Source organism: Coptis chinensis, chromosome 9 (genome assembly GCF_015680905.1).
Source record: "Coptis chinensis isolate HL-2020 chromosome 9, ASM1568090v1, whole genome shotgun sequence".
NCBI classification, from domain to species: Eukaryota; Viridiplantae; Streptophyta; class Magnoliopsida; order Ranunculales; family Ranunculaceae; genus Coptis; species Coptis chinensis.
In genome coordinates, this window is record NC_141464.1 from 38,948,508 (window position 1) to 38,961,667 (window position 13,160).

Consider the following 13,160-nt stretch of genomic DNA (forward strand, 5'->3'; position numbering starts at 1 on the left):
TTTTAAGTAAAGCAAAATGATAATAAATACTAGACCAATTTAAACCAATGAACATTCGGTCTAACGTAATTTGTCGATTGAATCAGAAAGTGATGTCCTTTTAAAACTGTTCTTTTGTTCCTTAAAGATTATCTTGGATTATAGTTTCCTGCCTGTTCTGGGTGTAGGTTGGTGTAGTAGTTGTAACTTGTAAGGGTTTAATTAATTTAAGACATGATAAGCAATGCACAAAGTAGCTAATCATTATTATCATTATTCATGGCGGTACACTTGCATCAGAAACTTGTAATCTAGTTACAATACAGTTTATGGCTGATGTTGTCAAAATAGCTAAAATAATGGGAATCAAGTCAAGGATTCTTCTTTGTTTCTTTAACACCAGGAAAGGCATATCATGCTACATAAAAATCCGGTAAAGCAGGTGGTGTAACTGTTCTATCCCAACCGCCCCTTGGCAAGGAGCTTCCCCAGCTGACTTTCTTTCTTCTTCCATAGGGTTTCCTCTTCTTCTTCTTCTTCTTCTTCTTTTGTTATTATTATTTTTTTGTTTCCTTTTGCTAATTTCTGTATGTACGTGTTCTTTTTTCTTTGTTCTTTATGGTTTTGTGTAGAGCATTAGAGATAGAGTAGATGAACTTAGATGGCACAGCCACGGAAAAAGGAAAAAAAGTGGATAAGATTTTTGCTGTGTTTATAATGACTAAGCATGTCATATCTTATTTGTTTTCTAAGTAGAATGTTTCACCTACACATTAACAAATTAGCCACTTTCCCCTGTTCCAACACTATGTACCTGTTGAACTAAAAAGATAGTCTTTGGAAAGCATCTGTACCACCTAACTTGGACTTCATATATGTTGTTATTTCAATAATGTTAGTTGGAGTTTCACTCCTATTAGAATAGATCATAACAAACTATAAAAGTTAGGCAATCTCTGTTTGATTCCGCTTTTCCTTAACAATATAAATATAACATTACAGATTGCCAGAGATGTTCAAGGCGACTGAAGGAAAATTCAAAATGAATTATACCCCAACAAAATTCTTTCAACAACTACTTGTTTGCTTAGCTTTGCTTTGTGTTGCATTCTCTTCTGAAGAGATCAGTAGAAGTCAGTTCCCAGATGGATTTTTATTTGGAGCAGCAACTTCATCATATCAGGCCTGTTTTCTTGATAGAATTTTAGTCTAGCTTAACGTACGCATGTCTATGTTATATTACTTTCTGATGTTTGAGGCTGGTAACACAGATTGAAGGAGCAGTTCTCGAAGATGGGAGGGGCCTAAACAATTGGGATGCATTTACTCACCTTCGAGGTAAACAGAATTTTACAACTAAAAATAGGTAGGAGTTCTTTTTCGGGGTAGTAGAATTTTAATCCTATTTTTTTCAGGAAAAATCGACGATGGACAAACTGCAGACGTCGCAGATGATCATTACCATCACTGGAAGGTAGGACTCTCGGTACTTGTGTCAACCTTGTATTTAGAGCTGCAACCACAACGACTTCTCTTGTTTGCTGTATGCAGGAGGACATTGAACTATTGCATTCACTAGGCGTAAATGCATACCGTTTCTCAATTTCCTGGACCAGAATATTACCTAGTAAGCCTGACCCTGTTCCTAGTGACTACAGATTCTTCATATTTATCTTAATAGCACCAGTACTTAAATAGCCTACTGAAACAATGTAGGAGGACGATTTGGAGATATAAATCCCAAAGGGATACTGTTCTACAACCAACTTATAGATAATCTTTTGATGAAAGGTATATAGAGGGATTTTTGTTTTATCTTGTTTTTTGTTTCCATTGTGTTGTCATCACCAACTCTTTCAAAGTTTATGACAGGTATTGAGCCTTTTGTGACATTGAGTCATCACGACATCCCACAAGAACTCGAGGAAAGATATAACTCATGGCTTAATCCCCAAATCCAGTAAGACTCTGATAAGTTATTTCCTTCTTAAGTTCAATTTAATAGTTTATTCGAAGAAGCTCAAATAGACAGAACCTATGATTAACGAAAAACAAAAGAAGAAAAATGAGAGAAGCTATATAATTTGTAACTTGACTAAATGGAGAAAGGAAATTTGATGGATGTATTTGGGATAGGTTGTTAGATTGTGGATTTTGAACTAAATATGTATTTGAATATTGTTTTTTATACAGGGAAGATTTTGCATATTTTGCGGAAATATGCTTTAAAAGCTTTGGTGGCAGGGTGAAGTACTGGGCAACCATCAATGAGCCAATGCTCTTTGTTAAGTTTGCCTACATGAAGGGAATATATCCACCCGGTAGATGTTCAGCGCCTTTTGGCAATTGTTCTTCTGGAAACTCAAATACAGAGCCCCTGATTGCCATTCACAACATGATATTGTCCCATATCAAGGCCACTGTAATTTACAGAAAATTGTATCAGGTAGCTAAAATACACCGTAGGTTAAAATATTTGTTTTCGACATACATGAAATAATCAAGTACTTGTGGGGCACGTTGAGATGGGTTGTTAGGTGCAAGTGCAACTAACTAATATATTCTTTTCAGAAAAGATATACCTCTGGGCCCTGGCTTGGGAGTATGAAATCTATATTGTTGTTATAATTCACCAGTCACAGCTTCATCTGTGACTGGTGTGGAGCCCGAAAAATCAATCCTAAATTTTGGATTTACTTATATTTACTTATAATATTTATGATGTGGTGGATCTCAAGACTTATGGAATGTGAACAGTATAATAAGTGGCAATAAGACTACTGGATCATTGTTTAAAGTCCTTACTAATATAGTGGTAGAAACTAGAAAGAGCAACAAATGCGGCTTTGAGTTTTTTTCATCGGACTTTTGTTGGGGCTTTTTAGTGCCGTACGGCACGGGCCAATACTAGTACTTAATAAAATGAATTTTAAGGTTGCTTATCATAACAAACAAAAACTAACAAACACATTAATGCAGCCCAAACAAGGTGGATATATAGGAGTTGTTGTAAATGCAATCATGTATGAACCTTATGGAGATGATGACGTGAGTCGTGAAGCTGCTAACAGGGCTTTGGCTTTCAATGTTGCTTGGTAAGGACTTTGAACTTCATATTTAATTGCTTTTATATATATGATGCATTCTCTGTTACACATGAGGATTTAGGACTAATGTTATTATACATAGCACCAGATTATCAAAACTTTTGTAGGAAATAATTTAGGTATACTTTTGTTACAAAACAGGTTCCTTGATCCTCTGATACATGGAGAATATCCACCAGAGATGCGGCTTTATCTTGGAGTTGATCTACCCGAATTCTCCAACGACCAGTCAAATAAGTTGAAGGATGGACTAGATTTCATAGGTGTTAATCACTACTCATCTTTCTATGCTAAGGATTGCATCCAATCACCTTGTGATTCTGGAAACCATGCAATAGAAGGCTATACTCACATTACTGGTGAAAGAGATGGTATCCTTATAGGTGAAGAGGTATGACAATAAACAAATCACAAGAAACCATTATTTACTGAGGAGAAAATTGATACTATTGTGGTACACTTCTTTCCATTCAATTACTATTTTCAGTCACTAATCAAGGCACTATATAACTGTTTTTGAAGACGGCAATGCGTTACATGTACGTAGTACCTAATGGCATGGAAAAGATTATTGGGTATCTTAAGAGGAGATACAACAATAAGCCCATGTTTGTGACAGAAAACGGTGAGCAAAGATCAACTTGTATTTTGGACTGCATGTATGCCTGCACGCGATTTTATGTCTTGTGTCTATCTCTGTGTGAGGGTTACAGTAATTGATTCTGGTCTTTTCCCTTTTAATTAACACCATCTATTGACTTCCAACATTTGTAGGATTTCCACAAAAGAATGTACCAATTGAACAAGTAAAGGAGCTAATTCATGATGTTAAACGAGTAGAATTTCACAAGAGCTACCTTGCTTCACTAGCACGAGCGATTGAGTAAGTTTATGTTTCTCGTGATAAAACATGCATGCTACGCCTGCTGGTGCCACTGCCTTACATTTCAATGCCGCCAGCTCTGGCGTTACCTTCCTAGTTCCTACTTGTGGTATCCGCGACCAGATTGGTCCATTTAACAATGATACAGCATTACAACGCCAATGTCTCGTGTCCTCACTTTGATTGAAAATTTCTCGTAAATTACCATTTACATTGGTAATTTGCAGTGTAGGGACTCCATAATTGGAGATACACGATTCGCCATTGAGATACTCGCAGGCATGTATGAGATACAAATCAAATGTGCCCAGCTATGGAGTACGTTAACTGAGTCTGAAGAGAATTTTAAAATATAAGTTTATTTCAAAACTTTACCATATCTGTTACTTCAGCTTAGCATTTCTTGCATATATATATATATATATATATATATGTAGTAATGCAGATATACAAGAATTTGTCATGATATATTCTTGGATGGAAACTTTTATGATTCTAAATTTTGATTTCAACAGATTGAACTAGAAAACTAGCAGAGCAAAGGACCTTGAATCTGTATCATGGAATCGAGATCTGATAAATTGATTGACTTTTTTTGGCAGGGATGGTGCAGATGTTAGAGGATACTTCATTTGGTCTTTGATGGACAACTTCGAATGGACATCGGGCTATAATTTAAGATTTGGGCTTCACTACGTAGACTTCCAAACACTCAAACGAACTCCAAAATCATCCGCAACATGGTACAAAAATTTCCTCAGTAATGGTACCGAAGACAAACAACCAGAGATAACAAATATTGTTTCCGAACCAAATATGCATAATTCGCATACAATAATGTAATGAACTTTAACAATTTGTTGAAATAGGCTGGGGATCGATCCCCACAGCATTACTGAGTTACTGACCTCATTAAAACAGGCTTGCCAATCAAGAAAAAAACAACAACTTGTTGATAATATTTTTATACAAACTCTTGGTGCCACAGTTGTAATAATTGTAATGCAATTTCAAAATGAATTTACAATTATTGTATCTAATGTTACAAATCTGTACTTCGTTGAATGCATGAACTGATGATCAGTCCAACAACAAAGATTCAACGAGGGAGGTTTTTGGTTGGTTGAATGCATAAACTCATCAGTCTAGCAGAGTAGCAGGAAAGATTAAACAAAATTAGATTTCAGGTCTGTTTGAGACTCCTTTTAGTATATGAATCTGAGTGTGATGTGAGTATTTCACCGTCCACTCGTCATTTTTGTACGTTTTTCATCTAATATATACAACTCAAGTGAGTTTGAATGGATGAAGATGCTGATGTATGAAGGTTGAATGAAGATTTGATATGAATTAAACTGACTTTTATTAAAGAATGAAGTTGGCTACAACACTCTCCTCTCTTTCTCTCCGTTTCTATCTGTTTATAATATTTTTCTGGGGGAGAAGATAATGAATGTCTTTTTTTTTTTTTTTTTTGCAAACTCCGATTCTATTTATATCATAGAACCCAAGTTTCACTTCCGTAGGAACTTCTGTTACATACTTCGATAGATTAGACGACGCCGATGTTTGCCATAAGATGGGCATGTTTGATCCTAGGACAAAAGACAATTTCTGGCGTGTCTAGTTTTGAGATGATGTATCTCTTGCAAAATTCCAAACGAAGACCAAGAAACATCTTTCTCCATTCAGCTCTTGGGCGATGCTCTTATTATCGAACATTTCACCACTTTGCTAACACTTAGCCGACCTTGTTCAATCCGGTTTTATCGATACTTTATGTCGAAATATCGAATTCCATCTATTCATTGTATAGCTACACCAAAAAAGAAATAAAACTGCCATCACAAGCAAGCATAAAAATTTCAAACATGCCATTCGAATCAAATACTTCAAAACTATAGGAGGAGTGTTTGGAATAATACTCCCCTACGTGCTTGCTTAAGCATCCGAGTATGAGAAATGGCCTTATAATGAGGATCAAAACCATAGAATTTCTATCTAACCAAATCATGTATGCGATAGATGCTAGAATAGATAAATTATGAATAATGCTATCTTTTGAGTGACCATTGGAGATAACTTTTCTAACCACATCGAGACGAATTGGCAAGGGGGAAGTCTTATCAAGACTAGGGCAGCTAAAAATAGCATGCTCTAAACTCACAAATCGACAACGAGGGCGATGGAAACAGAATATACATGCTTTTCAAATAACAACTTCCTAGTGGCAAAATACCATTAAGCTTTCCACATGAAGAGCTTAATATTTTGAGGAGTTTTAGTGTTCCAAACATGACTCCACATAGTTTTAACAGATACCATAGACACGGTAAGACTACAATTCTCGATTATTGACTCGAAAACCAACTAAGAAATAGATTTGACGATTGAATACCCCATTTTTTTCTAACGGCCAAAAAATTTTCTGTTCTAAATCCAAAGGAAATAACTTGGTTTGTAAAATCTCATCCACAATAGCTTTAGTGAAAATCGTATCTAACAAACTAGTATTCCAAGAATGAGAAACATTATCAATCACCTCAGAAACATATCTAACAGAGGTCAGAGGGTTGGGTTGAGGTCCAAAAGGCTTCTCTATTTATACTCTTCCTTCTTCCTTGTCTCCTTGATGTCTAATCCTATGTTGAGGCGTGTCCATTCTTCTTCTTCTTCACCTTTCTTCCCGCTCATACCTCCAACATTTCAATTACCTTTCTCGATACTTTATGTCGATATCTCGATACTTAAAGAAATAAAAGGACTGAAATTTCAGTTTAAGATATATTTGCCCACGACATTGCCCCCTCTCGAAACTTTCAATTTTCCTTCTTGAAATTTGAATGTTTCGAAAAAAAACACTCGAAAATATTTTGAAAATTGAATTTTTGGAGAAAACGAAACAGTTGCATGTGGAAGTTGAAAATACGTCCAAAATCATAAGTATAAAAGCCTCATTGTCCCTTTCTCTCTTGCCTAATTTTCATATTTAGAAACCATAAAAAGAAAAAACCCAACACCGCCATTAAGTTCTTGAATATTCTCTCCGGTTTCTCTACAAATCACAAACTCTCTTCATTCTCTGCAATCTCGATTCTCAATTTCCATTTGATCGGAAAAAACATTATTTGTTCCCGACTCTTCAATCTCCGAGGTGTGACGCACTCTCAATTCCCAAAAACCCATAAACAGTTTAAATGTGCGGATAAATAAAACCAATAAAATTTTTAACTTAAACAAAAGTCTTCTTCATTACAAAAATTTACAAATGAAAATACAAATAATTTTGTCTCGACTGAAACTCTATATCACCTCAAAGGAAAACAAAACATATCCTGAGATGCAACGCTAACGCAAGCAGCAACCAATCATCTTCAACACTAAACCTGTCAAGACTTATCAACTGTGTTCATTTAATGAGCACACCCGATAAGCAAACATGCAAATCAGGTCAGCATTATAAAAATGCTGGTGTGAGTAGCTCTAAAATACAAAATATAATTATACATATATATACACCATCCATACGGCAGTTAGTTCCTTCCCCGAGGCGCCGTAACTTTCAACAACTAAAACAACATCCTTAAGTACAATAATCTAGGCAGGTAGTTCCTCCACTGAGGCGCCTTAACTTCCAACAACTAATACAACATACCATACACATAATAAAAAGGCATTTAGTTCCTCCACGAGGCGCCTTAGGTTCTAACTAAACTACTAACCAGCCAAACATATACAATCATCTATCTAGAGATATATCATTTACCAACATATTACCATAATTATATTAGTTTAGACTTTCTTTGTGTGTCCCTAAAATTCACATCGTATCTATGTCTTACCTAGTTTCCCTGGCTACCACAATCGCTACCCAACGCCGAACATGTACATCCACATGCCTCCCCTTACATAATGAACCACTCCGTGCGTAACCACCTCGAAATGGATGCCGCGACACCGTAAATCCTCACACGGAAGCAATTATGTAAGTAATGCCACTATTCGCATAAAAAATCGCGTCTCGCTTCTATTTTGCGAACGGAATAATCAAGCCACTATTCGGCTACGATTGCCCAACACATGGGTCAATCAACATCTTATATATACAACATCTTATATATCACATACGCCCACACAGGGCAGATCACATGAGTTGTGGTAGTCGGGGTTCTAGGATTTTCGTTACGTAATTTATTCAAAGTCATACATTAATGACTCACAATCATTCCACTATATCACGCGGGTTAATTAATTACCTTATTGCACTAAGCCACAATATTTAGAAATATCTCAATTATATCTCATAACCACTTTTATTATTTCACGTGCCAATATATTATTGCACTACGCCACACTCCCGTGAGAAAATATTCATCAATACTATACTACCTCATAGTAGCATCTCACATATATAATAATGGAGGGTTTATACATTTATTCCTCCAAAACTATTGCATTTAATATATATATATCCCAACATATTATATAATGTCACAATATCAACGTCAAATCTTAATTAGATAATGACAACCAAATTTATATCAGCTTCCACAGCATTTCAACATTTGATTTGTCCATACAATTTACAACATAAAATGTAGCACAATTAAATAGTCCACAGTCCACAATCAAAGCCCAATATATATATATATGGAAATAATATATTATAATTAACGTTGTTTGTTAATTAGAATTAACAAACAACGTTAATTCAAATCATAATTAGATAATAACAAACAATCGTTATATTTAATGTTTTCGCAACATTTTATTATTATAATAGTCCATAAAATCAAATATGAGAAAAACTTCGAAAATTTTAACATTCCACAAATATGGTCAAACGGTCAAAGTCAAATTCCACAGGACACATCATGGTCAAAAGTCAAAGGTTAAAGGTTAAAGGTCGAGTCAAAATCAACACGCCATGGTCGAAGTCAAACTGTTATTGTCAAAAGTCAAACCGCCGCTTTCCATGTTCGACAAGTTCAAGGTCATAGCCATGGTTCATGGCTAAGGTCGATAGATGGCTCAAGGGCTCATGACTAAGGTAATGGTTCGGACCCAACTGGCCAAGCCCAAACCTTAGAACCCGAAAGTCTAAAACCAACTTATTTATTCTACCTGACCCAATTGGATCTATTTTAAGTTATATGGACCGGCCCCAAAACTAACTTGAAACTGGTCCAAAGAAAAGCAATTAAAACTGGCCCCAAGCAATATTAGAAACTGGCCCAAAAACTTTAGACTGAACTAGCCCAAAACACAAGTGAGTTCGGCCCGAAAATTGAACTGAAACTGGCACAACAAAACAAATGAAACTGGCCCAACAAAACAAATGAAACGGGCCATAGACTAATATTAGAACTGGTCCAACAATTTAGAACATAATCGGGCCCAAAACAAAAGGTTAAATTCGGCCCAAAACAAACCAAATAAGGCCCAACTAATCACAACTAAAACCGGGCCCAAAGAACCAAGCCCAAGCCCGAAATGGGTTACTGTTCATCTTCTCCAATTTTCCTCCACCAGCCACCAAAACGCCGGCCACCACTATCTTCCATTTTATCAAGTCAGTTTTGATCCCCACACCAAAACAAACAACATTAATGAAATCGAAAAGCTCAAATCATTCAATCCCCATTTATACATCAACCTAGATCTAAAATTCGAGCCGCCATTAAAGCTTGTTTCAAGCTCTTACAACCCTCACTCGACAGCCCACTACCACCATACATCAAACCGCCAACCCACCATACAAAAACACAGTTCAAACACAAACAAATAAACACAAATATCAAAACCTTCAGTAGCCCAGTAATGACGTTTTTTTTCTAACAGGGGAGGTGGGGGCTGGGCTCACTCCCATAGACGCTCCCTTCAAGCTTCCATAGCCCCCTCCAAACCAACAATCCATCCCCAACAACCAGTTCCAACCAAAACCCAAGCAACAAGTTTAATTTAAATCATTTTAAGCAGCCATTAATGGAGCTTCGACGGCTCCCATCTATCGCCTCACACACCCTACACGCGACCCCCCATCACTACAAACCATTCAAAGTGACAACTTACAAAAACAAACAAAGTGACAGGCGACGCCATTACGCCTGTTCAGAGCTTGAACAGAGCTTCCACAGTTTAATTACAAAAAACGAAATTCAACAAAGTTAAATAATACAAATGACACGAAGTCCAATACAACAAGATAATGAGCAGTACATACAAAACATAAATATTAGACAGTATACACCGATACCCGAAAACCATAAATCCGGTGAAATAGCAAAATAGCTACTCACCTTTACGTAACAACTCGACGAATCCTCCTAGTCCGAATCGTCGAGCTCCAACGCTCGAGCAAACAAGTTTCAAGCTCTGCCTCCATTTTCATTATTTTTATTATTTTTAAAACCCTATTCTCTAGAAAAATGTGTTTATATACTTGGGTCTGAAACCCAAGCCCAAAACAGACTCGGGCCCAAAAACCAGGCCCACATGTCCCGAGTCCAATCCAACCAATTTTTTTTTAAATAAATTATTTAATTAATAAATAAATAAATAAAACACATTTTAAAAATACGAGCGTTACATTAGCACATAGTAAAAAAGAACTTTTTTGCTTACTATTTACATGATTTTACTTTTATTGTGTCTCTTCGTTTTCCTAGTATGTTCATCTTCATAATTAGAAATGCTAGATTTAACGTTTTATGAATTGTTATGCACTGTTTGAACTTGTTCAATACTAAGATAGGTTTGAAAAGGGTTTTTGAATTACATATTTTTACCTATTTCAGTATGGCTAGGAGAAAAACTTTTGGTAATTTTAGACAAATTACCTCGATGCACTTCTGGCTTCGAAACCGAGGTCTTATGACAAGACGTCATATTCCACCTCTTAGAACTCCGTCACCACCACCTCGAAATTTCGATACATGTATAATAAACGATATAATATATGAACCATAACGAATATAGTGATAGTGTACCGATATAGGATATAATATTAATTCAAAATTCCTTTTTTCTAGTGATAACGAAATGTCTAGTGAACGAAGATACCGAATATGTGCTAAGAGTTAGTTCATCTACCTCGACATCGACATCCAGTAAATGCTCATCTGATAACCAACCATGGGAAATTACATTCCTTGTTGCTGGTCTGTTATCTCATATGTTCGAGACGGTGGATTCGGAATCTGAGCGTGATGACACAGAAGATACCAGTATATGGAGTCGAGGGTTAAACCCTCACTTCATAAAAAGACCCAATCTATTACTGGTTCGAGCTGCATATAATATACCCGATGATATCCATCTTCGACACTACGCTAGGTCGAGGAGAGGGACCAAATGCCAAAGTGGTAACCCTCAATCCATCATCATAACCGTTTGCCAACTAGCGACAGGGTTATGACTCCCCTTCACCAACCTTGACCACGAACTGCTTAACCATTTGAGCATCTCTCCTAGCCAAGGCATGGGCAACTTCTTGAGATTGATGTATATCTGTAACTTCTATAATTTCCATTTACCTTCCAATGTGTACGAGTCAAAACGGATTAGATTGGTTGATATTCTCAATCATTACACCTGTGTCGAGGGTACCGTGAAAGAAGCTATTGGCCCCGAAAAATACACTGGCTATTTCTATCCCAAAAAATAAAATCAAATCGAAATCAAGGGCATCATTAGGGTAACCTGAGACAGTGATCGACAGTGGCCCCTCTATCCCATCATTGTTTCTGGTAAATGGGAATCATATGAAGCCGAAGCGGTACTTCCCTTGGTGCATCACGTTTTCAATCTTGGAGATACGCTAACCTCTACCATATTTTTAATAAAAACTTCCAATTTGTTACCCTGTCTCCCGATTCCGTATCTAATAAATCCAATTGCATATTATGATGTTCTTAGTGTTAAGACTTGCCACCTCAAGGAGTAAGGGAAACTCAGCGAGAGTGATGGATCTTTTGAAAGGTTCCAAAGAAGAAGTAGATGTCAAGACTGGTGCCGATATCTACGGAATCCCGCCACTCTCACCTTGCATGATGTAGACAACTATTTCCCTCCTTTATACGTACTCAAAAGTAGTGTGCTCAAAAAAGCTGAAGGTCGAGGTCGAGACCCTAAACCAAATACCAAAGCTCAAGGTTCCTTACAACCTTGCTTTTCTCGTGCTTTTTGAAATACCTTTAATTTGGAACTGCCTCGGACTATGCCTCAATGTTATTTTGATTATGTAGATAGTGGCTTAGTAATGACTGAAGATCTCTTCCCCAAATCAAATAAGAAGTCCCAGATTTCTATAATTATGCTCTTTTGCAAAATGTATTTGATCACCATTCGCTACTGTACACAGATATGACTTCTAGAATTGGGACAAGCAGCGGTGATCTTTAAGGGTTTCTGAATGCCTTTCAGCCAGCTACTGGAGGTGAATCCTCAAAAGCTCTTTCTCAAGAAAAGGAAGCTCTTTCTCAAGAAAAAGAAACTTATTCCGACTCTAACTTGAGTCGAAGAAAAAGAAACTCATTCCAAATCTAACTTGAGTCGAAGAAAAATAAAGAAAACATCCGAGATCAAGTCTGAGAAAACTGCTCCACCTCCATGCACATCGGTTGCTCCGATATCACGACCTCCAATGGTTGGTCACACTACTTTTGAGCCTCAATTTCTTCTTAAGAAAGACCAAAAGATTCCTCTCCATGTTTCTCTCCTTGCTGAAAAACCGATACCTGGTCTTAGCCGAACTCTTGCCACCACTACAATTTTCCTTCCTGAAATTTGAATGTTTCGAGAAAAAACAGCTATCGAAAATATTTTGAAAATTGAAGTTTTAAGGAAAACGAAACGTTGCATATGGAAGTTGAAAAGACGCCCAAAATCTTAAGTATAAAAGCCTCTCTGTCCCTTTCTCTCTCTTACCTTATTTTCATATTTAGAAACCATAAAAATGAAAAAACCCAGCACCGCCATTAACCAAAACTAATAAGCTCTTGAAGATTCTCTCCAGGTTCTCTACAAATCACAAACTTTCTTCATTCTCTGCAATCTCCAGAACATGTTAGCACATAGTAAAAAAGAACTTCTTTGCTTACTATTTACATGATTTTACTTTTATTGTGTCTGTTCGTTTTCCTAGTCTGTTCATCTTCATAATTAGAAATGTTAGATTTAACATTTTATGA

At 36.5% G+C, this 13,160-nt stretch overlaps 1 protein-coding gene across 2 annotated transcripts; it reads left to right on the forward strand.

Moving 5' to 3' along the window:
- The first annotated feature begins 170 nt into the window (after positions 1-170).
- On the forward strand, positions 171-5,006 carry LOC147475921 (beta-glucosidase 18-like). Of its 2 annotated transcripts, XM_086582617.1 has the most exons (13): positions 171-496; positions 982-1,162; positions 1,251-1,317; positions 1,395-1,453; positions 1,531-1,606; positions 1,696-1,770; positions 1,852-1,939; positions 2,173-2,425; positions 2,959-3,074; positions 3,228-3,477; positions 3,609-3,711; positions 3,861-3,969; positions 4,572-5,006. In XM_086582617.1, the coding sequence occupies exons 2-13, from the start codon at positions 992-994 to the stop codon at positions 4,810-4,812; spliced, it is 1,608 nt and encodes a 535-aa protein (XP_086438743.1). In that variant the 5' UTR covers positions 171-496; positions 982-991; the 3' UTR covers positions 4,813-5,006. The 2 variants fall into 2 exon arrangements, with proteins under 2 accessions (XP_086438743.1, XP_086438742.1); XM_086582616.1 differs by lacking the exon at positions 171-496 and having other exon boundaries at positions 886-1,162; positions 1,422-1,453.
- Positions 5,007-13,160: the final 8,154 nt, after the last annotated feature.